This window comes from Podarcis cretensis (assembly GCF_951804945.1).
Source record: "Podarcis cretensis genome assembly, chromosome: 10".
NCBI lineage: Eukaryota > Metazoa > Chordata > Lepidosauria > Squamata > Lacertidae > Podarcis > Podarcis cretensis.
The window spans coordinates 23,090,211-23,116,619 of record NC_137179.1 but is presented as its reverse complement, the minus strand read 5'-3'; the positions used below and the strand labels follow the sequence as shown (position 1 = coordinate 23,116,619).

Here is a 26,409-nt window from a genome sequence, read left to right as displayed (position 1 = left end):
ATATGAAAGAAAGAGAAATGGAGGCAATTAAGTCTCAACAAGACATTGACATCTTTGCTCCACGTGCCTCCAGATGCCGCAATTGTAAAAAGCACCTGGAGCCTCTTAGTGGGGCAGCTGGGCTTTGCTGAAATGGGAGCCTTCAAGACCTTGACGTCTCAAAAGGTTCTCCATCAACTACTCATGGTGGTGCCAGCACCACAGTCATCCTCTGATGCCAGGGAAATGTGGGTCTGGGAGAGGGACAAGGGGTTTATACTGGGGTGCAGGATGAGAACACTAAAATAAAACCACCATAAACGGTGAACTTCAGTTGCTGAAGAGCTTAGTCTTTTTCCTTTGGTAAGCTGAGTTGGCCTCTTCTCTCTTCAGCTTAATGGCTGGAATCCTCGCTGGGCTGCTTGCTGGAGAAGACATGGATGATTGTGTCCGGATGGGCCTCTTGTCCGCCAGCTTCTCCCTCCGTTCTTATGAGCCAGTTTCTCCAGACATCAGTGCCACCAACGTGAATGTGGCAAGGCTCAAGGCTCAGCAGTGGCCTGTGGCAAAGCGCTGGAAGTTGACTTAAGAGTTGGGCAGCCCCTTCTGCACCCTGAAATGGGCAGATGCACCAACATCTCTCTCTCCTACCTGGGCCTGCTTTTGAACTGAATAAGGTGGGCTCCGTGATTGCATCAGGAGAAGAGGAAGGGAGGCTGGCAGGGTCTCGCCATCTTCCCTTTACCCCTTCACCATTCCTTATTGCTAGGCCCAGTGCTTTTTTTCTTCTTAAAAAATGTTTAGGGGTACTCTCATTTTGACTCAAGAAAATCACCATTTTATAGTTCAAATTGGGAAAAATAATGTGGACAAAACTACAAAGATTCACAAAATGTTTAGGGGTATGTGTACCCCCAGAAAAAAAGCACTGGCTAGGTCTATGACCTAAAAAAATTAAAAATGGAAACCCTGCACCAAGAAAAGTTGAATTATGCAACCTGTCCCCCATGAAGAACTATTAGAAATAAAAAAAAATTTTGAACAGATGGTGCAATGTTAGTAGTGGAAGATGCAAGAAGCTCATTTTGAAACTGAATGTAACGATTTTAATTTTACTTTAATTTTAATTTTACCTTCAAGCCAAAAGGTGGCATTTAGCCTGGTTACACAGTCGAGACACTGCTACCTCTATCATGTTACGTGACTCTGATTTATGTATGTGGAGGTGGGCTCAAATGTGTTTTAACTCAATTAAGCGGTGGCGGACTTTGGGCTCCCAAATTTCAGCAGCACCCTGTGTGACGCCAAAATCCCCCCGTCTCTCATGCTCTGTTCTACAGCATCGTTGTGGAGACCCCTGTGGTGCAGCACCCAATGTGGCGACCTATTCGGTTGCCCTCCAACTCTGTACTTTATCACAGATATGCAGCATTTTGTTTTGTCCTATGACTCCCATCCGCCCTAGGCAGTGTGGCCATCAGTCAAGGATGGTGGGGGATGCAGTCCACAACATTTGGAACGTACCACATTGGCCACCCCTGCCTTAGGCTGTTTTCTGCAAGTGATGGTTTGAACCAATTTTCTCAAAGGTGGGGTGTGCCAACCAAATTGCATTCCCGGACTAGGAGCTCTTGTAGTGTCACAGAGGCTGCTGGGAACAGCAGTGTGGCAAAATGGACCCCGCATTGCCCCAAGTTACATGTCACGGTGGTGACTCAAGAGAGCAATAGGCATGTAGTGTCTCTGGTCCAATGCTTTCAGGTGGGGGAGGATTTGTTTAGCAGCACACAAGATGGCTCAAAGGAAACGTCCCACCAAAGGGCAGTTGTGGTTTTCCTCTCCAAGGTACTGTACCAGGCACAGTGGTGGGCTAAAACTCCAGGCCAGCCTCCTTTAGGGGGGCTGAAATACTTTCTGCCACCAAGCTTAGATCAGAGCTCAGTTTAGGGTAGTGCCTGTGATCTGAAGATGCTTCACAGCCAACATTCCTATCCAGTAGAACAAAACGAGTTGAAAATGCCAAGGAGGGGTGACAAACAGGACTGATCAATACATCTAAAATAAGGCATTGAGTGCAAGAAAGTACCTTTAATCTGTAAAGTAAAGGTAAAAAAGGTAAAGGACCCCTGGACGGTTAAGTCCAGTCAAAGGCGACTATGGGGTTGCGGCGCTCATCTCACTTTCAGGCCGAGGGAACTGGAGTTTGTCCACAGACAGCTTTAATAAGTGCACACAAGTGACACACTTTTGCCCAGCCTGGGAAAGCTTTTTTTTAAAACCAGCACAGCTCACTCAGTACCTTGCAGCACCTGCTTAGCTAAAATAATAAAAATCAAATTGTTCCATGACCACAATGGGGAAAGGTGGCATTGAGCGGGAAGGACATGCTTGCGTTTGACAAAGGAGTTGGGTGTTGCTGCTGAGGGATGGGGCTGTAAAGGAAAGAGGGAGGGAGGATTTTCCAAGCAGAAGGCACAAGCTAGAATTTCAGTATCACAAAAAGGGGAAAAAGGGAGTGGGGGGGGGGTTAAGCTGGGAATCCAGATGCATAAAAGGGCTCCCACTCTTCACGCAGAGACATCACCCACATGCATGTGTGGCTGGTTTTAATCTCTCCGGCAAGCTCCAAGGCAACAGCAGCCCTTTGCCCAGAGAGAAAACCCAGGCAGGAAGAGAGGATGAGGGTTTCTACAGTGGCTACCTTTGTGGTGCTTTCCGTTCAGTTTTGCACCCTGGCTCAAGTCCGTGGGAAATGGGATGGGAAAGGGCTGGTGGACCCAGCAGGGGCTGGAGGAGCCAAGAAACCTCTCCACGTGCCCTGTGAAGGAGACAGAGAGGCGGAAGCCCAAAGGCTGCCTTCTGCCAGGTTGCGGAAGATGGACGGAGGAGCTGAAGCAGGTGGCAGAGCCCACATCAGAGCGGCAAGCAAACCCCAACCGGGACATGTCAAACAGAAGGCCAGCGGCAAGAAGCAGGTTCCCCAGCTGTCCCCTCCGAGAAGTATGAGCCCAGGACTTCAGAACTACTTGAAAGGACATGGGAAATTTAACACGGATACAGTGAGTAAAAGCCCTCCTTATGGCAGTGGGGGCTAGGGCCCTCCAGATGTTGCTGAACTACAACTCCCATCGGGACAAGCAAGCATGGTGGATGGTCAGGGATGGTGGGCAAACAAGAGCTAGAGTCAAACAAGAGCTAGAGAGCCACAAGTTCTCCAACCCTGCCTTAGAGGTACAGAGAAAGCAGCCTTGAACAAAATCAGAGCACTGGGTCTGTCTGACGGGAAGTGGTTTCCAGTTCTGTCTTGAGATGCCAGGGACTGAACTTTAGGCCTTCTGTATGCAGATAATAAATGAATATATTGTTGGTTTTTGCCCTCTGCACCACCCAGAGGCTTTTGAACCATTAAGTGGTTCATAAAGACTTTTAAACAGACAGACAGACATCTCCAGGATCAAAGACAGTCTGTGTCTAAATTTCTGGGAATCACAGGCAGGCAGTGTGCTGCTGCAATGTGAGAAGATAGTGCTGGATGCAGCAGGCCAAGCTCTTCTTAATGCCTTTAGCACTGGTGCCTCTTTCCTTTCCTTCTCAGTATTCCTGTCCTGGGATTCAGTCAAAGGCCTGCAGAAAACCCTCAGACTGCGATGGCTGCCTGGGCCTCTATACCTGCAAACTGCCGAGAGGGAAGTGCGACCTGAAAGCAGTTTCCCGTGAAACAGGTAATACATAAAACACAGCAGAAAGCCTAAGACACTGGTGAATGGGGGGAGGGTGTGCTGCTGTTGGACATACTGAAATAAATATCCTTTGTGTGAAAGTTCCCAATAAAAGGTCAAGCTCTTATTGTGGAGCTAACTCTGTATCTGGGGCTGCACCACTTTAAGTGTTTCTGTGTGCAAGGGAAGTGTGTCATGTATTTTGAATCCTCCCTGCAAAAATAGAATAGAAAACTAAATAGCAGGGGGAAGGGTTCTAGCCAAGCATTCTCCTCCTTAAAATGTTGCTTTCTATATGCGGAGGGGACGTGGGTGGTGCTGTGGGTTAAACCACAGAGCCTAGGGCTTGCCGATCGCATGGTCGGCGGTTTGAATCCCCGTGACGGGGTGAGCTCCCATCGCTCAGTCCCTGCTCCTGCCAACCTAGCAGTTCGAAAGCATGTCAAAGTGCAAGTAGATAAATAGGTACCGCTTCAGCGGGGAGGTAAACGGCGCCGCAACCCCAGGGTTGGCCACGACTGGACCTAATGGTCAGGGGTCCCTTTACCTTTATATGCAGAGGGTACAGATGTTTTAAATATACAGAGGAACATTTCATCATCTGAGCCTACCTGTGGTGATAGATAAGAGTCTAGAAACTAGCTTATCAGTCACAGGAAGAGATGCGGTTCTCAAATGATATTTTTGAAACAAGGACACCATGTGGCATCATCCACTGTTAGCCAGCAGGAGGCACTGCAGCCACAAAATAAGGAAACAGATTTAGGGTGTTCCCACTCACAATCTGCACATCTCCCTCCATGCCACACAAACCTTTTAAACCGTAGACATTGTTGCTCCGGGGTCTGGCATTGGGCCCCATTGTACTAGAAATGAATGAAATGGGAAATGACAAGGTAGCATTACTGAGCCATACTGAAAGGTATGAATGAACGAATTGATTTATTTCAGTCACTGACCAGAGTGCATACTGAAAGGTAGTATTGAGGACAGGGATTGGGACGTAGGGCAGTAGAATCCTTGCAGGTTACTCCATTCAAGTCACACTCAGCTACAAAATGAATTGTGCTGGCTACCTACTATGTAGATGCAACCTGAATGTTAAGGAGGCAAACTTTGGATCTGTCGTTGCACTTAATATCTCCACCACCAAGGTTCAAGTATTAATTCAGTTGTGATTCAGATACCTCGCTTTCAAAACTTCCTCTGTGTTCTTTGATAACACAGGTCTAACCTTTAGGCTCATCTGTGTGTGCTTTTTTAAAAAAAAATTAAAGGTAGTAGTACATTGATAAATTGATATTTTATTTAATGGATACCTCAGATAATCCATGTCTGCTTGTAGGAAGATATTGAGGTTGGTGTCTCATCAAGGAGAGTTCCCCTGATGATTTGTCTGTCTGCTCTCTCCCACAGGTGGTTTCTTCCAGAATATCCAGAACAGATAAAAGACACTGAGTTCCTGTCAGACTTTTAAAAAAGGAGCTGCCAACAAACCCCAACAGGTGTTCATGCTTCTAAAGCTGTACAATTTGGGGGAGGGAGAGAGAAAGAATTTTTTAAAAACTGATTTTAAGTGGCATTCTGTTCAAACGTTTGCTCAGATTATCTAAACTGATACAATCTCTTAATAAAGAAGGACTTTCAGTTTCTTTTGACTGTTTTGATTTCGGTTACCCCATCAGCACTTCCCATGAGGAGGGACCTTCAACAGGTATCCCTTCTCAGCTTGAAGGTGAATGAGCAAAGAGATAGAGCTTTTTTGTCTTCACATTTCCTGGAGAAACCCAAGAACTATGGCTGCTGCTGCTGCAACTTGTCTCAAGGTCCAGGTCTACTCTGGCACAAGGGCACCAGTTGTGATCTTGCAGCTAGGCAGAAAACCTTGATATGTTCAAACTTTGGCAACAGGGTATAGGATCCTAAGTTTAGGCTACAACATGTAAGTCAGCACTGGCCTCTGTCCCAGAGCCCAGGTGTAAAAGGAAAAGGCACAAGGTGTGCATGGACCTATGCAAGCTTTAAAAAAGTCCTGGGGCATGGACCCTGAGAAGACAAACAGCTTGCAAAACATACAGGTTTCCCTACTGACACAGTGTGCCCCTAGGGAGGGACCATCGCTCACTGATAAGAGTCACCTGAATGCAGCAGGTCCCAGAGTCATTCCCTGGTATATCCACTTCAAAGGATTAAGTAGCAGGTAATAGGAGAGACCTTTTGCTGGCTGAGATGATGGAGAGCTTCTGCCAGTCACAGTAAACAGTACAGGGCTAGATGGGCAAATAGTCTGACCTGGCAGAAGGCAAACTCCCAGTGTTCCTACGGCCAACTTTCATTCTCAGCACTGACAACAGACAGAAGGGCTGGGGAAAACACGACCTTCCGTTTTGAATCTGCCATGAGCAGGAGGATAAAATAGGAGCTTCCTTTTGATACAAAGTCGAGACGTGCTCTGGTGGAGACGTCAGGAAGCAAACCTCTGCCACATCTTATTTGTGTGAGAAACACAAGAATAAGGTGGGGTGGGGAGAAGGAGCCTTAAGTAAAAATGGAAGCTAACAAAAATGGAGCCTTTCGTTGAATTTTTGGCAAAACCTCTGCCAACACAAAACAGAAGAGGTGGCTCCTCAAGCACCTTGAGTCAGATTTTAGGTCCCAAATTTTATTGTTGTAGAAAGCTGCTTTATATAAAGTTGGACCATTGGTCCATCTAGCTCAGTATGGTCTACATTGATTGGCAGCAGCTCTCCATGCAGGAGGAATTGAACCTGAAGCCCTCTGTGGGCAAAGGAACTGAGCTACAGGTTTCCCTCCTAGGGTACCATTACTATTTCCACGGCCAGTACTCCCCCATCCCCATTGTTAAGCACAGGTGTGATATAAGGTTCTGACCTACTGAAGAGTTTTCAGCATGACATCTTCCACCCAACAGAGTAACTGGAGGGGCCTCTTAACTGGGGCTGTCCATGAAAGTAGAAGACATAATGGAAAAGGTTCATCGCTCGGTGAGTGCATAAACAAATCACCACAGGTTTCAAATCATCGATGCAATTTTTGTGCCACCACAAATGCAGCACTTTTCAGCAGAGTGGCTTCACACACTCAGCAGTCACTAAGCCAGAGCTTTCCAAACTTTTCATACGGGTGTCACACTTTTTAGAAAGAAGCATTTCGCGACATGGTAATTCAGTTTTACTAGCAAAATGGAGGTTAAACTAACCCCTTTCCAGCCCCCCCCCCAGGAGGAGCGTTCACGTGACACACCTACACACTGCAGCTGACACACTAATGTGTCATGACACACACTTTGGAAAGCTCTGCACTAAGCATAGGCAAGCTTAGAGAAACCAAATGATATGCAAGCCTGTGTTGAAAGATCCACGTGAGAAAGCAACCGATTTACACTTTTTTGGCCACCAGGGGGCCTAAGACCCCATAACAACATCATCAATATTATTCTGATAACAGCAGGCAACTATGGAACATGAGCTCTGTGGAACTGTCCTGAGATCTGCAAAGAAAGGGTGGTATGCATATTTAATAGATAATAACAACAACAAGCTCTGTCCTGAAACGTTTGCAGGGGCAAACTGAATTGAAAGCAGGATTGTGTAAAACAACCCCAAGTACCATCACAAGCCCAAATAGTCCTGAACGCACAATGAAAAGGACATCTGGAGGCACTCCCTTTCATGCAAAACTGTTTGGAGCAGAGAGAAATGAAAGAGGAAAAGAACAAAGTCAGGTCAAAGCCACTTGTGAATGGTAAGAACGACTGGACACATGTTCTTTAACATCACTCACTTTTAATTACATCGCATCAGCCTCTCAGCTTACTCCGAGAAAGGATGCCCACTAGGAGGGACGGCAAATCTTCCATCCCATAGTGGTTGCTGGAGTGGGTATCAAATTCTCAGCAGCTTCAGTGGTTCCCCTGCCTCACCTTCCCTCTAACTGCCTCCTGCTTCGCCCCCTTTTCATCATATGGTCCCCGTCAGTATCTGAGAGTCCAGGTTAATGCAGCTTCCATCCAGCAACCTCCTTGCTGCCATTTGAGAGAGGAGCCCGGGGCAAGTGTCATTGGCTAATACTCTTCTTAACCTCAATATAAATAAAAAACAACATTTCAAAATGTTTAATAGCTAAGAAATAGGGAAAAAACCAAACCCCAAACCACCGTGAAATCTGCAAAGCGCCAATGGAGAGAGTCTCGAGAATGCTTTGTCCAGTGCATGTTCTTGGTAGAAGCTGAGAGTCCCCTCCCAGCAGCCTCTTCGTCTGTGTCTCCCTTAGCGCCATTCTAGGAGACCAGAGGCCAGCTCTTCATCTAAGCACAACTCCCGGACACCCTGCTTCCTGGATTGGGCTTTCCCCTCCTTGGGAGCAGGCAAAATGGGAATGGGGAAAAAATTGGTCCATTTTCCGTCTGCTGAACTGTGAAAGAAATCACTTCTCCCTGCAACAGGTCTCATTTCTTGTGGAGAAATTTCATTCTGCTACCTGGAAGGGATTGATGGGTGGGAGGCAAAAAACAAAGAAAGAAAGATATAGAAACCATGTGATTTTGGCACAATGGGATTGGATTAAAGTCCCCCCCCCCCGTCTCCAGAAAACAGATAAAAACCAACCTCACCACATTTCCCCACCTGCATTCTACACGGCCCAGTATTTATAAACAAGTGCAATACCCAGGCTCCTCACTATACACACCATAAAGTTTGCAAAATGGCACATTGCAAAGTTTACACAACATAGCAATGACATAAATCCCATCCAAAGACGGCTGATGACATTTATGGAGCCACAACGCAGATGGCAAAACATACGAAAAGTAGCAGCATGCTTTGCTTACAAGTTAACTGCATTTCCCCAGCAGCTGGGGATTTTGCTTTAAAAAGCCCAATATTCCCAGCAATGGAAGCAATACCTGACACAAGAAGCTCTCAATTATACCTGCAAAACAAGGAGATTTTGCCAGGCACAGGAAGAGATCCTTTCAAGTCTTTGCAACACTGCCGTATGGGAAGAAGCAGCTCCCTCTTCTACAGAACTATAAAAGAGGCAATAGCCTTCAAACTGGAAGGATAGCCATCCCTGATTTACATCTAATACCTGTAATCCCTCATCCTTAGTTAAAACATACTCAAAACACATTTCCTCACGTTCATCCCCTGTTATCACTCCCATCCACAGTAAACCTGTCCTCACCCATCAGAAATTACATTTAGAATGCAGTGTCCTTGGGGTAAGGATCTGCCCTTTTTCTTTTATTACTGTGCATAACATAAATACAGCAGTGATGGCGCTTATATTGCAAATAAACCCACACACATTGTGATTTGACTTTAGGACATGCGATGGGATATAAAAGCACACTGCAATCCAAAGCAGCAGCCAGGATCTCTTACCTAACCCTTTCAGGAATTTATTGACTCCACTCTGCTCTCCACTGGGAAGGGTTTCTAGGTACTCTTGGGCACGTACCTCAAACAAACCTACAAAGGGGTGGGAAACAGAACGCAGAAAGAAAGAAAAACCTGGTGAGTTCCAGTTGCAGGTGCTAAGGGATGTAACATCACAAAAGCAGTCAAATACAACATTTCCTGTTTGCCCAGAGTGGACACACAGGGGAATGTTGCTCCAGCCAGGAGGACTTCCTGTCATACCTGGTCTGGAGCATCCTCCCCCTGCGTGTGACCAGGTAGATGGGCGTGACCCTGGCAGACCCTACAAGGGGCCAGTCATGCAGCCGTCTTCCTCTTCTCTATCTCACTCTCTTTTGCTACTGCTCTTTTGCTGTGTGCTGGCTCTCAGCCAGCAGCACATGGGCTCATCCCTCACAAGAAGATGAACCCACACTTTTCTCTGTAACTAAAAGGAAAAGCCTGCCTTCAGGATCATACTGTGAACTGAATGTAAGCAAACCTTATCATTACTTTCTAAAAGAAGACTGCTGTGTCATTGTTGCTTTTAAAAGGGAACAAAAGGGGATTTACCAGGAACAATCCAATCTGGACAAGCCAGACTGGATTGCTTAACTCAAATGGTTCTAACGAATCTATCAACTAGCTTTCTGCTATATGCAAGGGACGTGCGGTGCTACTAGCTCACTAGCATGAGTGAGGAAGGATAATATTTAATCAATATATCCTCTCCGGTTCGAATCCCCGTGACAGGGTGAGCTCCCATTGCTCGGTCCCAGCTCCTGCCAACCTAGCAGTTCAAAAGCACATCAAAGTGCAAGTGGATAAATAGGTACCGCTCCGGCAGAAAGGTAAACGGCGTTTCCGTGTGCTGCTCTGGTTCGCCAGAAGCAGCTTAGTCATGCTGGCCACATGACCTGGAAAAACTGTCTGCTGACAAACGTCGGCTTCCTTGGCCAGTAAAGCGAGATGAGCACCCCAACCCTAGAGTCGTCCGCGACGGGACTTAACTGTCAGGGGTCCTTTACCTTTATACTATCCTCAACATTCCCACAGATGCCACCTGAACAGCTCTTACATGATGAAAGGGCCAAAGTAGAAAAACACCTGATGAAAAACACGCTTAATTAATCGCATGTCCCTTTCACTGTCCTCCTGCTCTCCTCACCTTTAGCACCCTGTTTCCGCAACTCTCGCTCCTGAATGAAGCCCCCAAACATTTGCGTCTCCATGAAGACCTCCAAGAAACGCCGGAGGCTCTTGGAAGAGACCGACTTCCGGAAGGCCTCCCGCTGCAGGGTCTTCTCTTCCCTCTCGGAGGGAGTCAGGAAGAGGGAGTAGTGCCCCACAATCTCCACAAAGAAGCGGACGAACGCTTCCGACACCACTTCGTTCAAGGGGCTGGACTCTGGATGGGGGAGGCAAAAGGAGCAGGGAAAACATTGGTCAGCGGGAGACCTGGCCTTAACCTGTTCTCTTCCAGTCCCGTCCTTAGAACTCGCCGGGGTGTAGATTTGGGATGGGAGGGCCGTAGCTCAGTAGCAGAACACCTGCTCTGCACACAGGAAGACCCGAGTTCAATTCCTGGCATCTCCAGGAAGGCTTGGGAAAGGCTTCAGCCTGGAACCCTACAAAGTTGTAGCCAGTGTTGTGGACACAGACACTTGGAAGCTGCCGTATTTAGAGTCAGACCATTGTTCCATCTAGATTAGTACTGTCCACCCCAACTGGCAGCAGCTCTTTGGGATTCCGGACAGGGTCTCTCCCAGCCCTACCTAGAGTTGCTGGGGATTGAACATAGGGCAGGTGCTCTCCCAGAGCTGCGGATCTTCCCCAACACTGAGCCAGGTGAACAAATTTTCTGACTTGACATAAGGAAGGTTTCATACACAGGTCCAGCCACACGGTTAAGCCCATCCTTGTGGCATCTCCACACCCACGCAGAGGGGCTATGAAGTGGACATCATGAAATATTTTGTATATTCCAGTCATCTCATATAAAAAAAGGATACCAGGCTCTGATCCGTCCAATCTCTCACAATGACAATAGAAATAAATAAATATACAAATGAAGGACCTACTCAAGTGATGCTGACACCATACACTACACAAACACTATGCAGAATATAGAACAAAGGAAGGCTACCCTCCCATCTCTCTCCTCTCTCTTTACCCCCAACTGCATGGTGTCAATGACGATAATGTCTCATACAGTATGTAAACAAACTGTGAAAATGACTATGAATCAAAAATGGAGATGCCTTGTTTATTTGTTTGTTTTGTAACACAAGAAAATCTTAAATAAAAGCTTTTTTTTTAAAAAAAAAAAAAAAAGGAGGATACTGAGAGTTGGGGAAGGGCAACCCACGTGCTGAAGCACCTTCGCTCCGAGGAAAGGCTAATTTTTTTGCCTTTTTAATTTTTGGAAGGGAATGACACGGTAGAGGTTTATAAAAGCTCAGTGCGATTTTCCCCGGCGAAAAATAAAAAGGTGAGAGGTTTTAAACCTTACCTTGCTTGCCGTTGGGAGCGCCCTCTTCCTTGTCACTTGCCAGCTCATTCCTTTGCTCCAGGATGTGTTCGAGCGCTGCTTGCAACTTCCGAGGTAAAATAGAGTCCTCATCTTCCATCTTAAAAAGAGAGAGGGCATGTGCTTAGGCACAGGGTGAGACCAAACTGCACACTCTGGGATAAAAGGTAAAGGTAAAGGGACCCCTGACCATTAGGTCCAGTCGCGGACGACTCCGGGGTTGCGGCACTCATCTCACTTTATTGGCCGAGGGAGCCAGCGTACAGCTTCCGGGTCATGTGGCCAGCATGACTAAGCCGCTTCTGGCAAACCAGAGCAGCGCACGGAAAGGCCGTTTACCTTCCGCTGGAGCGGTACCTATTTATCTACCCGCAATGGCGTGCTTTCGTACTGCTAGGTTGACAGGAGCAGGAACTGAGCAACTGGTACTCACCCCGTCATGAAGATTTGAACCGCCAACCTTCTGATCGGCAAGCCCTAGGCTCTGTGGTTTAACCCACAGCACCACCAGCTTCCCACACTCTGGGATAAACACTCTAAAAGCAAGCTTGGCCAGCCGGTGACCCTCCAGATGTTATTAGACCTCAACTCCCAAGACAGCATGGCCAATAGTCAAGGTAGCACACCAGCACCTAGAGGGTTAAAGGCTAGACCCCCTCTAAAGGATCCACTTTTAAGCCCTTGCAAATGGCCATTGCACACTGGAAGGTGGTGGTGTGGCAGCTGCTTCAGAGAGCTGTAGCGGAAACTTTGCAACGGTGCCGTCAAATCTGCCAAAGCTGAGCAGAGAACTAGCACATAGTACAGTCTTGGCATGGAGCAATGACTGAGGTGAGCCTTTTGCGATGGTCACCTGGCAACCACAGATACTGGAAGGAGGAGAAGCACCTCCACACGGGGAAACAACAGAAAGTGGCACCAAAAAGTGCAGATGTTGGGCCTTGCAAGAGACCGCTCTTGCACTCACTGCATTAACTATAGCTCATGGTCTGCATGCTGAGCAGATCTTGCTGCTGTGTGTCTTTGAAACAGAGACGGTATGCGTGCAAAGCGTGCTCTTCGCCTCTGAGGTACGTATCACCCCTAAAGAATGATGTAGGCATGAACGTCCCAAAGCATTGGACTTAGGAAGCAAAAGTGTGTTTTGCCTGAATTCAAGGTGGGATGCCCACTGGCACAACCACCATCCCTCATCGCAGTCACCTTTCCAGTATCTTCACTTTTGTACTAATACATTCATGCATTTTTTTTGCTGCTTATGATATATCCACTTACCCTCCTTTGACCCCTGGTTAATAGGTCTGGCAGGTTTTAGAAGTTTCAAAAACCTGCAGAACCCTTTCACTAGAGGATGGAGGAAGACGTGAAGAAACATATGCACAAACACCATGGAAATCAAAGCCTCTTGCAAATGATTTCCAACTCTCTCAATGACCATTTGTCTTCAGGCTCCATTTACCATCACCCTCTTCAGTGCTACTTTTCTAGAAAAAGAGGTGCTGGAACTCACCATGAGCGCCTCCCTTGTTCTCTTATAATGGCAATGGCGCCCGTCTCAGTGCCAGAACTGAGTTCCGGTGAGTTATGGCCGGAAAAAAGCGCTGCTGAGCATCCAGCAACGAAACAGAGCAGACTTCCTTGTTCTTATTCTTTCCTGTTCCTCCCTCCCGCAGACAGAACCAGTGTGGGGAACATTTGGCTCGCCAGAAGTTGCACTCAGGCCAATGAGCATGCTTGCTAGGGCTGATGGGAGCGTAGTTTAGCAACATCTAGAGGGCCAAAGTTTCCCCAGACCAGAGATTAAATGGACATGACTGGAAGCAAGTTGTTCTTGTTGAATGGTTTCTTTAAATGTAAAGGTTCATCATTGTTCCACCTAATGTATATGTCTTTAAGGGGCCAGAGCAAGGGCCAGAGCAAGATAACGAGACCCAGCTTTACAGCTGTGAATCATAGCAGGTGCTGCCGAGTTGCATTGATTAAGGTGTGTCAGCATTTGCATGTAGTATATAAGGAGCAGCACCTAGCTCTCCCATTACCCTGGGGGTTGGGGGGGTGGTTGGGTCTGGTTTGTTGTTAATGTATTTAGTGTATAAGGAGTTTTTGTTTTTTGTAATTAAAACCTTGCTTAAGTTATTTTTGAGTCCCTTTCTTTTTAATGCATGATCTCCCCAGCAAGCTCTCTGCAGCGCTACCATACTGCAAATACCCAACAGTTCTTACCTGCCTGAGAAACCGGTTATTCACAAGGTCAACCACAAGGACCTGCTCGGACAGAAATACACAGAAAGAAAAAGGGGAGAAAAACATTACTGGGAATGGTCATCAGCCTCCTTGGGAAAATGGTGGCCTTGTATATAGCTTTTTTTGGGGGGGAAGGCCCTGCCTTATTTATTTATCTGAAGCGTTTTTACTCTTCTCTTCGGCCCAGAAAGGCTCCCAAAGGCCTTGCCCTACCCCAATTTCACCGAGCCTCAAAGTGATATGAAAACCAGCCCAATCCCAGGGTGGTTTTTATGACTTTTACCACAAACCACAGAATGACAACTTTAAACATAGGGAAGCTGTTCCTCTTGAGTCTCTTACACACACTTTCCCCTCCTTTCCCTAAACCACACAAGTTATTCCACACAACAGGGAAGAAGCAATAATTGGGTGGGGAATCAGAGATAGGAGCATGCTCTTATCTAGCACTTTTGAAAAAAAGAGATATTCAATGCAAGTATGGTACCAGCAACTTATAGCCTGGAGGAGCACCCTTTGGACTTTAAAACAAAGATATTTTGGTGCTTGGAGGTAAAAACAATAACCCCAAATACTAAGGATGAGACAATTAAGCCAAAATAGATCCAAGTGTTACTGGGTTTGCAGATTTCCTGGTCTTATTTTGGCAAGTCTTCTTTGTGGATCTCATTGTAGGGCTGCCTTTGTATAGGTTAGAGTTATTGCCCTGCCCATGTGGGGCTTCAACCCAGTACTGTGGCTGAAGTACCCCACCCCAGTCTCTTCCCATTGGCTGTTGGGGGCTGCTCCATCCAGTCCTTGCGTTTACCATCACCCAAAGGAGAAAAGGGCCTCTTCTCTTCTGTCCCACACACCCAATCTCCAGCTCAGATGCTCTCTACATCTAAGTTAGAGGTAATGAATTCTAGATATCATATCATCCCTAAGCCCACCTGCCCCGGATCATCTTCCATGCGGACGTACCATGGTTAAAACAAAAGCCACAGGGGCACTCTCAACGCCAACTGAAGAAAGATGCCAGCAAGTGTTTCACATCGCAGCCAGTTGGCCCTTTCTCCAGCCTAGCAGGATCTGCCATGAATAAACCCTGGCCCCAAAGCTCCTCCTCACACCCCCAAAACCTGTGTCCTGTGAGGACGGTGCTCTCTTGAACCCAGCACTGTTGTATCAAACAATATCCATTCTGCCGCCCTCCCTTTCCCATACTCTGGCCTCACCTCTTCCACGGGCAGCTCCTTGAGGCGGGACAGCGAACTGGAGAGCAGGCCGATCAGAAAGGGGGTTGGCGAGCACACAATGTCAATCATCGAAGGGGGAAGGACAGGGATGTAGGTGTGCTGCCATGTGAAGGGGTAGAGAAGGGCCACCATGGCGTGGCAGCATTTCGACAAGGTGCTAGGAGGAGGAAACAGACGCAAGGGTCAGTCTGAAACTCTCAGGGCCTCTTTGAGATAAGAGACATAAATTAATAGATGGTAACTGAGAAGGTGAGGTGGGGGAAAGACAGCTGGCTGCATGCATTGACATCTGGCCAGGTTTTATTCTGGGACCATGCCAGGCTTCCCAAGAACCTAAGCTTAAAAGGAGAAATCAAATTAATAGTCCTCACGACTGCAAAGAGGCGAATTGGAATCTGTCCCCTGGAGATGATCGAAGTGCCTAGAGACAGTCAGCCAGGTTGTGTATCTGCAGCAGTGACCAAAGGAGGAATGACTGCTGGGAGGAGCACAGAGAGAAGAAACGCTATGGTACATCTGCAGCAGCACAATGGAACTCCTTCCTTTGCCCCAGCTGCAACAAAACATGTCGCTCCTGCATCAGTCTCTACAGCCACAGCTGGTGCTGAAACCTTCCAACAGTTTGACCTCACCCCTAAAGGTGCACTCCTACACTGTCTCCCGAGACAGATGGAAGCCAACCATCTAGTGGTTCAAGGTCAGGCAGGTACATAGGAGCATTGTTGAGGTCATTCTTCTCCCCCCTACCGCGTCCATCCAAGTTTTTAGATCTGATGATTCCTCCTTCATCACTCACAGGTCTTTTCTCCCTTACTTCTGAAGGCATACAAATTTGCAAATTTGGTAAACCAATATTTTTGTGCGTGCAAATTTACCTTGCATGGTTTCTTTTGAACTCAAGAGACTGCCCTTCTCTTTAGATTGTGCAGATTGCATCTGCAGTACAGTTTGCCACATGGAACGTCCCCAACCCTGTCAAACATATCATGTGAGCTGCTTCCTTCAGTTTGAGTGGCCAGAGTTTAGCCTGGAGCTCTCTCTCAAAAGCGTGTTGTGGGGCTCGCATAGTTTTTGCACATGCTTCCCTCCATACAGGCACAGCCAGCGAATGGACTCCTGGAGTCATGGGATTAATGGAGAGTCTCTCTTTTCACACTGTGGTCTCTTAAATATGGGAAGGCGTGGAACAGTCCCAGAATTCTTCCTTTTTTCCTGCTAGCTAAGCAATCTGCTAGAAAAGCCAAGCATATACCTCTGCTGAGGTCATCTCTGCATGGGAAGACGGCACCAGAAAGGAACAAAAAGAGAGAAGAAACCAAAGAGCAGACATACGGCTCAGGGCATAGTCAGACAGCAAGCTCTTCTCAGCTACCCTCATGCCTTCACGAGTGAGGGACCTGATAATTCAATCGGTCCCATTGAAATGACATGAACACCAATTGGTGCCTTCAGATGGAGGATGAATGACTCCTTGTTTAGGAATGAGGAAACTACTAAAAAGGCCCAGAAAAACTTGAGAGACTATTTCGAGACAAATATGAACACCACCACTGAAAAAAGAGTGATTTGGGACGCAAGCAAATCAGTTATGAGAGGGTTTCTGATACAACAAAATGCAATCAAGAAAAGAGCCCAAAATGAAAAAAGGGAATTATTTTTTGGGGAGAAAATAAAGGATGGAGAAAAGAGATTGAGGGCGAAACCAAAATCACAGGAGATCCTGAAAGAGATAGGAATGGCTAGGAATGATGGGAGTCGTAGTCCCAACAACATCTAGGAACCCAAGGTTGAGAAAGGCTGCCTTAGAGAGCAACAAACATGGAAGAACTTGCAGATTCATTCCTTGGCTTGGAATGCCCAGGGAAGCTCAAGTCTGGAAGCAAAGATGCCACTGTGGTCCTATGAGCTAGAACAGGGGTGAGGAGCCACAGGCCTGGAGGTCTGAAGTTCAAATGTAGGTAAAATGTGGTTCTCTAAGCCAGGGGTGGGGGCCCTTTTAAGCCCAGCAAGCCAGACTCATCTCCCCACACCCAGACAAAGTTCTACATAATGACACCAGATATCCTTTTCAGAGTGCTATTTTGCCCAATGCTTTGAAAGAGGCCTCTGAAGAACTGACAGCCACCTGACTAGGCAAGACTGCAGAAGATGTGTGACCAGTCTCCCCATGGCTTAGGCGAAACTCAGCCATGTGGGCTGGTGTGGGCATGTGCCCACATGTGTGCGCTTTCCCTTTGGACTGCACTCCTCCCCCCCCCAAAAAAAAACCCCTTTCAGGCTCTCTCATGCTTCTTGCCTTCCTACCAAGAGGGAGATGATACAGGATACCCATATCTGATCACATACCTACCGGCAGCTCCTAACAAACGATTGGGAAATGGAGGGAAAATAAAACGATGTAAATGCATGTGTATGTGTGCATGCGTGGAATTTGGGCGAAGGATGATGTTGCTTTCCAATAACGAGAAACGGATGCGACTACAAATGCCTCGCTGGCAGATGTAGATTTTCAAGGAAGATTCTGCCATGGAGCCTTCACTTCTGCGGCATTAAGCAGAATCAAGCAACGCTGTTTTCACACGAAAACAAAAGCCAAGCAGCACACACCACCCTCAGAGGCAGGCAAAGGCCACTGGTAACTCATCAGCTATGTAGGACTGCAAACTCCTTCAAGCATCTGGGGGAGGGCTGGTATGTTACTAAGCCATGCACATCACGTCATTGGGTTTTATGAGCCAAATCTTGAATGGGAGAGAGGGAGGGGGGGAGGGAGACCGTGCAGCCTGAAGGAATCATATGGCCAGGAAACCACTCACAGCTGGCTTGAGTTAAGCACCATGAGGGAATATACACTGAGCAAGAGAAGGAGAAGGGGAAGTGTGTGTGTGTGTGTGTGTGTGTGTGTGTGTGTGTGTGTGTAAAAGTAAAAATACCCCAGGCCTGGCAACAGCTTTTGCAGTTTTACAAGGGAAATGGAAAGGATGCTTGCTGAGTATGAACTTATTTTAAAAAAACCAAAACAGGACTGTTTATATTTAGTACACATGCTGAGTTGCAAGAAATTCCGGCTTCCCAGGAATCTTTCAAGTTCTCTTGCTTTTGTTTTTTAAAGGAGGTTTCTAGTCCTCATGACTGAAAATTAAATTGTTGAGAAGACACTGCAGGCACTCAAGGGTTTTGTAATCACACTGGCATAATTTGGGTACTCCACACATAGGGAAACAGACTTGTGCCCAGTTGGCAGCAGAAAGGGAATGCTTGACCTGTCGCCCCCGAGCCTGGCTTCCCTAGGTGGGAAATCCTTTCCGGCCCCAAGGCCTGGATGAAGCAATAAATGCAATTGTGTCTTTCTGCAGTAGGCACACCCACACACAGTCTACTCTTATCCTGAATCCAGGCCAGCAAATTTCATCAGAGTTTGAGGGCACATTCCAGATAAGGCAAACACCCGAACAGACTGTGAAGCTGGGGCAGAGAAGTGTGGGGCCTGGACTGAAGAGTCTCTTGGGCCATATTTGGCTCATGGTTCCCCACTCCTGGGCTACTTGCTACTAAATTCAGCCTTGGGGATGAAGGAGAAATAGCGCTTTGACAGAATGAGTCCCGCAGGGCACTTCTGAGTACGATTATGCACCACTGAATCCTACAGAGATAGTGAGAGGCCAGGCAGAATGAGTTTTCTTCAAACCACCACGGCAATCAAGGAGGGACTGGGGAGGGAGAAGAAGAGGCCTACTCTCTCCACTCAACTGACTGTCGTTTCGTTTTCTTTTTGCAGGTGCCCACTTGCTCACTAGGAAACTTCTTCTGGGGGTCTGGCAGTAGGCATTGGCCTGTATCCCAAATAACTTTCCCTTCCTCTCCTCTCCAGCCCCTGAGGATCTGCTCCAGAGGATGCTCTGGTTGCTGCAGGAGATGAGGAAGGTCCCCCTGTGCAAACTGAAATCTGTTGCATGAGTGGAATAGGTACAACCCACTGTATGGACCATGCTAAGAGGAAACAAAACAAAGCAGTAAAAACTTCTGAACGTAACAGTTGCATTTGAAACCTTTAAAAAAAAAAAAAAATTAAAGTACAGTCGTACCTCTGAAGTTGAATGGAAGCCGTTCCGGAAGTCCATTCAACTTCCAAAATGTTCAGAAACCAAGGTGTGGCTTCCAATTGGCTGCAGGAAGCTCCTGCAGCCAATCAGAACCCGTGGAACCTGCGTCGGACGTTTGGGTTCCAAAGAATGTTTGCAAACCGAAACAGTCACTTCCGGGTTTGCGGTGTTCGGGAGCCAAAACGTTCAACTTGCAAGGTGCTCAGGCTCCAAGGTACGACTGTACTTTTATAATCCCCTGTATTTTGCAAAGATGTTAGCTGAACTGACCACTGAAACGGGACACAATTTTTAAAATTAAAACCAAACAGGTTCACTTGGCTTTTTCTTTCAGCCTCAAAGCAAGATTCACTGAGGACCTCACCCCGCTTGCCACTCTGACGCCTTTACTGATTATTTGATATCATCTTGTGGGCTCTCCTTCCTTGGAGGTTTTCAAGCAGAGGTTGGACAGCCATCTCTCCTGGATGCATGAGCTGAGAGTCCTGCACTGCAGGGGGTTGGACTAGATGACCATTAGGGTCCCCCCTATTGGCTGTGTGATCTGCACCATCCTATTTGTGTCTTCTAAGAAGGAATTCCCACTGAATTCAGTGGGGCTTACTTCCAGGGAAGTGGATACAGGGTTGCAGCCAAAGAGAAGAAGAAGAAAAAAAAAAGAACTACCTTGGCCTCCACAATTTATTTCAGTCACAAATTATTGGAATCTTTCCCTGCTCAGAGCTTGTGCATCATTTGCAAGTCTAACAGAAAGATTAATTTAATAGACTGGATTGGCTTTTTACAAAATTAAGTTATTTTCCCCGAGTTGAAAAGGGATGTTTACTATAGTTACTATGGTAAGGGGGAGGGGGAGGGGCAAAGGATCAAGACTTTCTTTCCTTTTCTGCTGGCAAGGTTTTCGGAGTGACAGATCTTTACAGAAAAGGATAGAAAAGGGGGAAAGGAAAACAGCGTTTGGCAGGAGGCCCTCAGACAGCCAATTTTTGCAGCAGTGGAGAGATGTAACAAATCACACAAGCGCACACACCCCTTCGCATTGTCCACACACGAGATGTGTGCAGATACACAAATGATTCACGCACCGAGGGCATCTGTATGATCAACTGTGGAGGAGCGTGATAAATACGATCTATCATATGCCTTTCTTCACCTGCACAGGCTCATTAAATAACCTCTGCTGAATTACATCGAGCATTCCAAACCTCTGAGCAACTTCAAGCAGCTGCCTTAGCTTAAAGAGAGAGAGAGACGGAGAGAAAAGTAAAACAAGAAACTTGCTGCACAGAGATCTTAAATTTCTTTCTTCAGAAATGTAAAACAACCCCCTCTTTCCCAAATAATCATCATCTGCGAATTTGTTACTTATGCTCTTGGACTGATGTGCCATCCTTCTCTCAAATCATCAAGGCCCTCAATAAACTATACAGTTTTAAACACAATAAAACAAGTACATAAAAATAAGCTGAATGCAGCAAATCTATAAAAACAAAATTAATATACACGGCAGAATAAAACAGATCATCTTTTAAAAAATTAATTGGGGGAGGGGCACATGATTTTGGCTGGTGCCAGAAATATTTCCGAGTGGATGCCAGCAAAACCTTTCTAGCGACTGAGATTAAGTGGGCTGCAGTCAGTGGAAGCTTATGCCTTAATAAAGAGGTCAGCCTTTAAGGCATCTTTGGAAGACACCTGAAGCCAGCCCTGGATAGGGAAGTTGTTAACGTTTGATGCTTTATTATGCTTTCATATTTGTTGGAAACCGTCCAGAGTGGCTAGGGCAACCCAGTCAGATGAGGGGGGTGTGTGTGTGTACAAATAATAATAAAAATATTGTAACAACAACAACAAGCCACAAGACTGTCCATCCCCTCCACTCTGGGAAGAGCATTTCAAAGCTGGAGTCCCACCACTAAATACGTAATGACTCCAATAACCACTATCACCACACCTGAGATGGTGGGGCATATTTGAAGAAGGTCCTTGGATGATCAAGAATCATTTCACACCTTACAAGCCTGACTCCAGAACAAACACACATTACATTGGTAGAAAAACAGCAGGGCTGAAAAGAATGTGATGTTCTCCTTATGGGAGCAAACAAATTTCTGATGAGATTGTACTTCTGGTTGTAGAAAGTGGTGACTCTGATGACACTTTCCTACTAAGTAAAGGTAAAGGGACCCCTGACCATTAGGTCCAGTCATGACAGACTCTGGGGTTGCGGTGCTCATCTCGCTTTATTGGCCGAGGGAGCCGGCGTACAGCTTCCAGGTCATGTGGCCAGCATGACTAAGCTGCTTCTGGCGAACCAGAGCAGCACACAGAAACGCCGTTTACCTTCCCACCGGAGTGGTACCTATTTATCTACTTGCACTTTGACGTGCTTTCGAACTGGGAGGAGCAGGGACCAAGCAACGGGAGCTCACCCCATCTCGGGGATTCGAACCACAGGCCTTCTGATCGGCAAGTCCTAGGCTCTGTGGTTTAACCCACAGCGCCACCTGCATCCCTACTAGACCACACTAATTCTGATGTCCACCACTTCAATGATCTGCATTGTTGCATAATGTGGTTCATGAAGCTCCTCAAGCTCCTCTTTTAAATTCAAAATGAACTGCACCGGTCTGCAAGACCTCAAATGAAAACCAGCCCACTCCAGTCAGCCCTGAGTGTTCCTGCTAGATGCTGCCAACACGGAAAACTTTGCAAGTTTCCCCTCTGACTCTCAAGGCTAGAAGCTTGCTTAAGGGAAGCTGACATTGTAATGTTTTAACTATCTTCCATTTTATGTCTTTAATTCCCCCAAATCAAAGCCAGTTTACTACTTGATATCTTTATTTTATATGAGTATATATATAAATATACCCTGTCCTTCTAATACAAACACATCACTCAAGGTGGCTTGCAGTAATTAAATTCACATCGTCATACCACAATGTCAAGCATAACACAATGAAGACAAACTTCAGGTAAAACAAAACATGGAAACAGCATCTGCTTCCCAGAGCAAAAGCCTCCTGGAATTTTTTTTCTGCCCCTCCTTTCCATCACTCTGTTTTATATTGTTTTCATTTCTGTGCCCCACACCCCTGCTGCCAGCCTGCTCAACTTCTCTCCCTCCAAACTCTCCACACCTGCATGAAATTAGACCGAGGGTCAGGTAGTTCAATGATACAACAGTAAATTGAGTACATGGATAACCTCTTGACAGTTTCTGGTGAATTTTTGAACAAAGCTGAAAGTGCTGATTTCAACTTTTTAAATCTTCGCTATCTTGGCCGTCATCTCTCAGAAAGCTGCCTAGTCATTAAACTCCTAATGTGAGGTCTTTATTCAAGCCTTCCTGCCTCTGGAAGTAAGGCAGGTAGGTGGTGACCACAACAGGGCCTTCTCAGTGGTGGCACCCTGCATTTAGAATTCATTGCCCAGGCAGGTTCAGAGGCCAATGTCCTGGCTTCCTTTCTGGTTCCAACCAGATGAAATTTTTCCCCCAGCCATGGTCTTAGGAGATCTGTTAGTTTTACTACTTATTTTGTTTAATGCTTGCATATATATTTTTACTGTTCTGGTCCTTGTGTTAATATTGTTTACCTATATTATATATAATTTAATTTGCTCTTTATGTATTGTAAATGTTGTTCATTCCTTCTGAAAGATGTTCCAAAAGCTGTGCCTGAAGGATGGCTAATACATACCTTAAAGTCAAATTCATGTCCTCAAGTTTGTGAAATTTAATTTACGTAGAGAGGAGGTGGGATATTTTCTTGGATGTAAAAATAAGCATCACATTTTGGGAAACAAATATAAGGCACAATCCTGTCTACAGTTAAGCATGACCCCTCCCCACCAAGTTCACCATTCCATTGTGTTTTGTGCTGGATTATATCCATGTTGTTCAAGACCGAAAAAAACACTTCAAAAAGTCATACATTCACATTTTTGCAAAGCATTTGATGGAGTGAGATGGACAGCAGACAGGCAAGAAGAAAGAAGCAGAAGGGGGCAGTAACATGGCTGGGCCATAGAGACAAATTCTCATTCAGAACATCTGAGCTTCTAACATTTTTTTCCACACAAAAAAGGAAGCCTTTTGCTTACATCCATGAGGCCTAGAAACTTCTCCCCTAACGTTCAAAGCAAAGATTCTCAGGATTCCAGGTCATATTGCATGCCGATGTACTCTGTCATTCTCTGCTCTATTTTCCCATAGCTTGCCTGAATGTTGTTCTGGTCCACCTTAAAAAAAAAAAAAACCCACCCAAATGTGGCGGATGAATGAATTTTTGGCTCCCCTTAAGGCAGAGACCTCTACAGCTTTTCCCTTCCTTCTCTCAGCCCCATGGATGCAGCAGGACTTTCTGGGAATTGTGAAAACAGACAGGCTGTTGAAAGCTGATCTTGAGCTTATAAGCGTCATTACTCATCTGTTAAGTTTTGCCTTGCTGGCTTGAAGAGAGAACTCAACTCCCTCCATCCTCAAGTGTTTAAGAAATGGCCGCGTGCCAAGCACCAGCTGAAGAAAATCTTAAAGAAATCTGCTCCCCTCCCTCCCCCTCGTAAAGTGTGGGCGGAAAAAGTTTTGCTTGGATCGCTTGCGGACAATAAACTAACAGCCAGCTAAGCTAGTGGTAAGAATGCTAAGAATTGCATTGCCACATTAGACGAAGGCCCATCAAATTCAGCGAATCTTCTCAAGCAGTGGCTAACTCTGAAAAGCTCACAAATAGGGCGCGAAACGGGTGAGCATCTGATGCTACACATCCCCAGGTTCTGGTACTTAGGGGTGTTACACTGGAGGATTTTAAAATATGAAATTCTCTGTTAGTTGTTATGTTGAATAGCTGCTGACATTCCTATTCTCCTCAAATCTGTCTTAATACTTTAAAAAAACCCACACATTTAATTTTAGTTAAAGCCATATAAGCCTTCACACATAACCACTGGCAGTGTAATCTCAATTATCTCTCAACCATGATGCAGTACAGACACCACTAAGATGACATTTCAGTGATAAATAAGGGTTGGGGATGTGTCTGCCTGCAAGGCGAAAGCAATCTTGCTCCACATCCATCCACAGAAAGCTCGGCCAAGATGTCTCACACACCCATGCAGGTTATGCACAGCTGTGGGTGAACAGAAAGGCTTCCGGACAATTAAAAAAAAGTATTATATTTGTGCAACGTATTGTTCTTTGAACAACCGGAAAATCAAAATCCCTGAGATATCCCTGAAATGGATTAGAAACCATAAAGTCGGGGGTGGTAACCTTTTTCTGTCTGAGGTCTCCAGTACCTCATATGCAACTGACCGGGGTGGGGGTGGGGGTGGATGGAGAGGACATCCGTGGTGGGTGGGACCTGAGGTTAAAGTGGGCGGGGCAACAGCTATAACCCCTAACCTTTCTAAGGCAGGGTACATTCCAGCCACGCAAGAAGCCACAGGTTCCTACACACAAATCTCTCTAGGAGCAAGCCAGCAGTAAATGACACCGTGCCAGTTATTAACAACAACAACAATTGTACAGTGGTACCTCAGGTTACATACGCTTCAGGTTACAGACTCCACTAACCCAGAAATAGTACCTCAGGTTAAGAACTTTGCTTCAGGATGAGAACAGAAATTGTGCTCTGGAGGCACGGTGGCGGCGGGAGGCCCCATTAGCTAAAGTGGTACCTCAGGTTAAGAACAGTTTCAGGTTAAGAACGGACCTCCAGAACAAATTAAGGTCTTAACCAGAGGTAACACTGTATACCGCCCTATACCTGCAGGTCTCAGGGCAGTTCACAGGATAAAACCACAATATAAAATCACAAAATACATAATCAAAATAAAAACAAGAACAACCCAATAACCCCCTCCACATACACTCATTTTAAAAGGGTATTGAATGTCAGTCAACCAAAGGCCTGGTGAAAGAGGAACGTTTTTGCCTGGCCAGTTGAGGTGATTAGCAAAAACAGTATCTGCACAGACATGGCTGAGAATCATGAACACAACAACTCATCCCCAGGACGTCTTGCCTCTGAGAAGCAGTTGCCGAGGCTGAAGGTCCCTGCCTCCCCACAGCTGCCTAAGTCTCCTCCTCTCCAGGGGTTTCCCCAAGCAATCGGAGACTGCATCCATGCGCCACCTCTCCTCCTTCCTCTTTTCATGCCTCTTCTCATAGCTGTCAACTTACAGATTTGAAAATAAGGGACCAGCAGCCTCAAAAATAAGGGATCAGCCGCCAAAATAAGGGATTTTGCTATTGTAAAGAGTTACATACATTGGTAGGCTTGACAGATGCTGTCAATCCGGCATGAGGCGGTTGTGGCACCGTGGCGGCAGCTGAAGTGCCGCCCTTCTGCATCCTTCCCATTCCCCTCCTCTTCCTCCTCCCTCAGGCCGCCTAATCAGCTGCCACCACCACTGCCGCCTTCGGGCTCACGAGCGGCATGGGCGAGAGTCTCTCTCCCTCCCCTCCCCTCTCCCAGGCGGGGAAGGGCCGATGGAACTCCTTGCGCCAGCGCACGCTCTCTCTCGCGGCGGAGGACCCCGAGCCGCTGCTTCCCTCCCGAGCCGGGCGAGCATGAAACCCGAGAAATTTAAGGGACATCATCAATGAGAGACAGCAGTGGGACACGGCCCTGGGATAAGGGAGTTTCCCGCCAAATAAGAGACGGTTGACAGCTATGCCTCTTCTGGTTCTGGGAGATCGGGGGGAGGGGAGCTTGTTGCAGCAGGAGGGGGAGACACCCGTGACTCTTCCCCAGCCTGACTCATCTCTGCCTCTTGGCCTCCCTCCTGCTTCAGCTTCAGCCTCTGATTCTGGACTTCTTTCTGACACACACTCTCCCAGCTCACTGCCCCTCCAGCTTCCAACACCTCCTCTTCCCAGTCTTCTCCTTCTGACCACTCACTGTTGTCCTACGACCACTCCCCTGCCTCTGAGCCGCCTTCTCTTGGTGGATCCCCAGCTGGTTCCTCCCACCATTCCTCCGCATCCAACCAGCCCGTAACACCAGGCAAGCGATTGGCAGCATCACAGTTCAAGGACACATTCCTGATTAGCAAAGGCACTCACAGAAAGGCGCAGGGTAAAGGCTGATAAAAGGTGGAGCCTGGAGAGAAGGGGTCCCAGCTGGCCCACAAACCTGAGGTTTCCCACTCCTGCAATGAGCACACATA

The 26,409-nt window shown here is 46.7% G+C and overlaps 2 protein-coding genes across 6 annotated transcripts in view; one reads left to right on the top strand and one right to left on the bottom strand.

Annotated features, from left to right (window-relative positions):
• The window catches only part of LOC307224973 (uncharacterized protein), a 31,851-nt gene extending 26,501 nt beyond the window's left edge, over window positions 1–5,350 (top strand). For both annotated transcript variants that reach the window (XM_079992445.1, XM_079992446.1), the window contains 2 exons: window positions 373–3,701; window positions 5,115–5,350. In XM_079992445.1, coding sequence (XP_079848571.1) covers window positions 373–568 — 196 coding nt within the window. In that variant the 3' untranslated portion in view covers window positions 569–3,701; window positions 5,115–5,350. The remainder of the gene's footprint in view (window positions 1–372; window positions 3,702–5,114) is intronic.
• A 2,134-nt stretch (window positions 5,351–7,484) lies between these two features.
• DENND2A (DENN domain containing 2A) overlaps window positions 7,485–26,409 on the bottom strand; it is a 64,373-nt gene continuing 45,448 nt past the window's right edge. For all 4 annotated transcript variants that reach the window (XM_079992277.1, XM_079992279.1, XM_079992278.1 and 1 more), the window contains exons 15-20: window positions 15,113–15,290; window positions 13,875–13,916; window positions 11,634–11,751; window positions 10,290–10,529; window positions 9,107–9,193; window positions 7,485–8,198 (exon numbers count right to left, since the gene is read on the bottom strand). In XM_079992277.1, coding sequence (XP_079848403.1) covers window positions 8,167–8,198; window positions 9,107–9,193; window positions 10,290–10,529; window positions 11,634–11,751; window positions 13,875–13,916; window positions 15,113–15,290 — 697 coding nt within the window. In that variant the 3' untranslated portion in view covers window positions 7,485–8,166. The remainder of the gene's footprint in view (window positions 8,199–9,106; window positions 9,194–10,289; window positions 10,530–11,633; window positions 11,752–13,874; window positions 13,917–15,112; window positions 15,291–26,409) is intronic.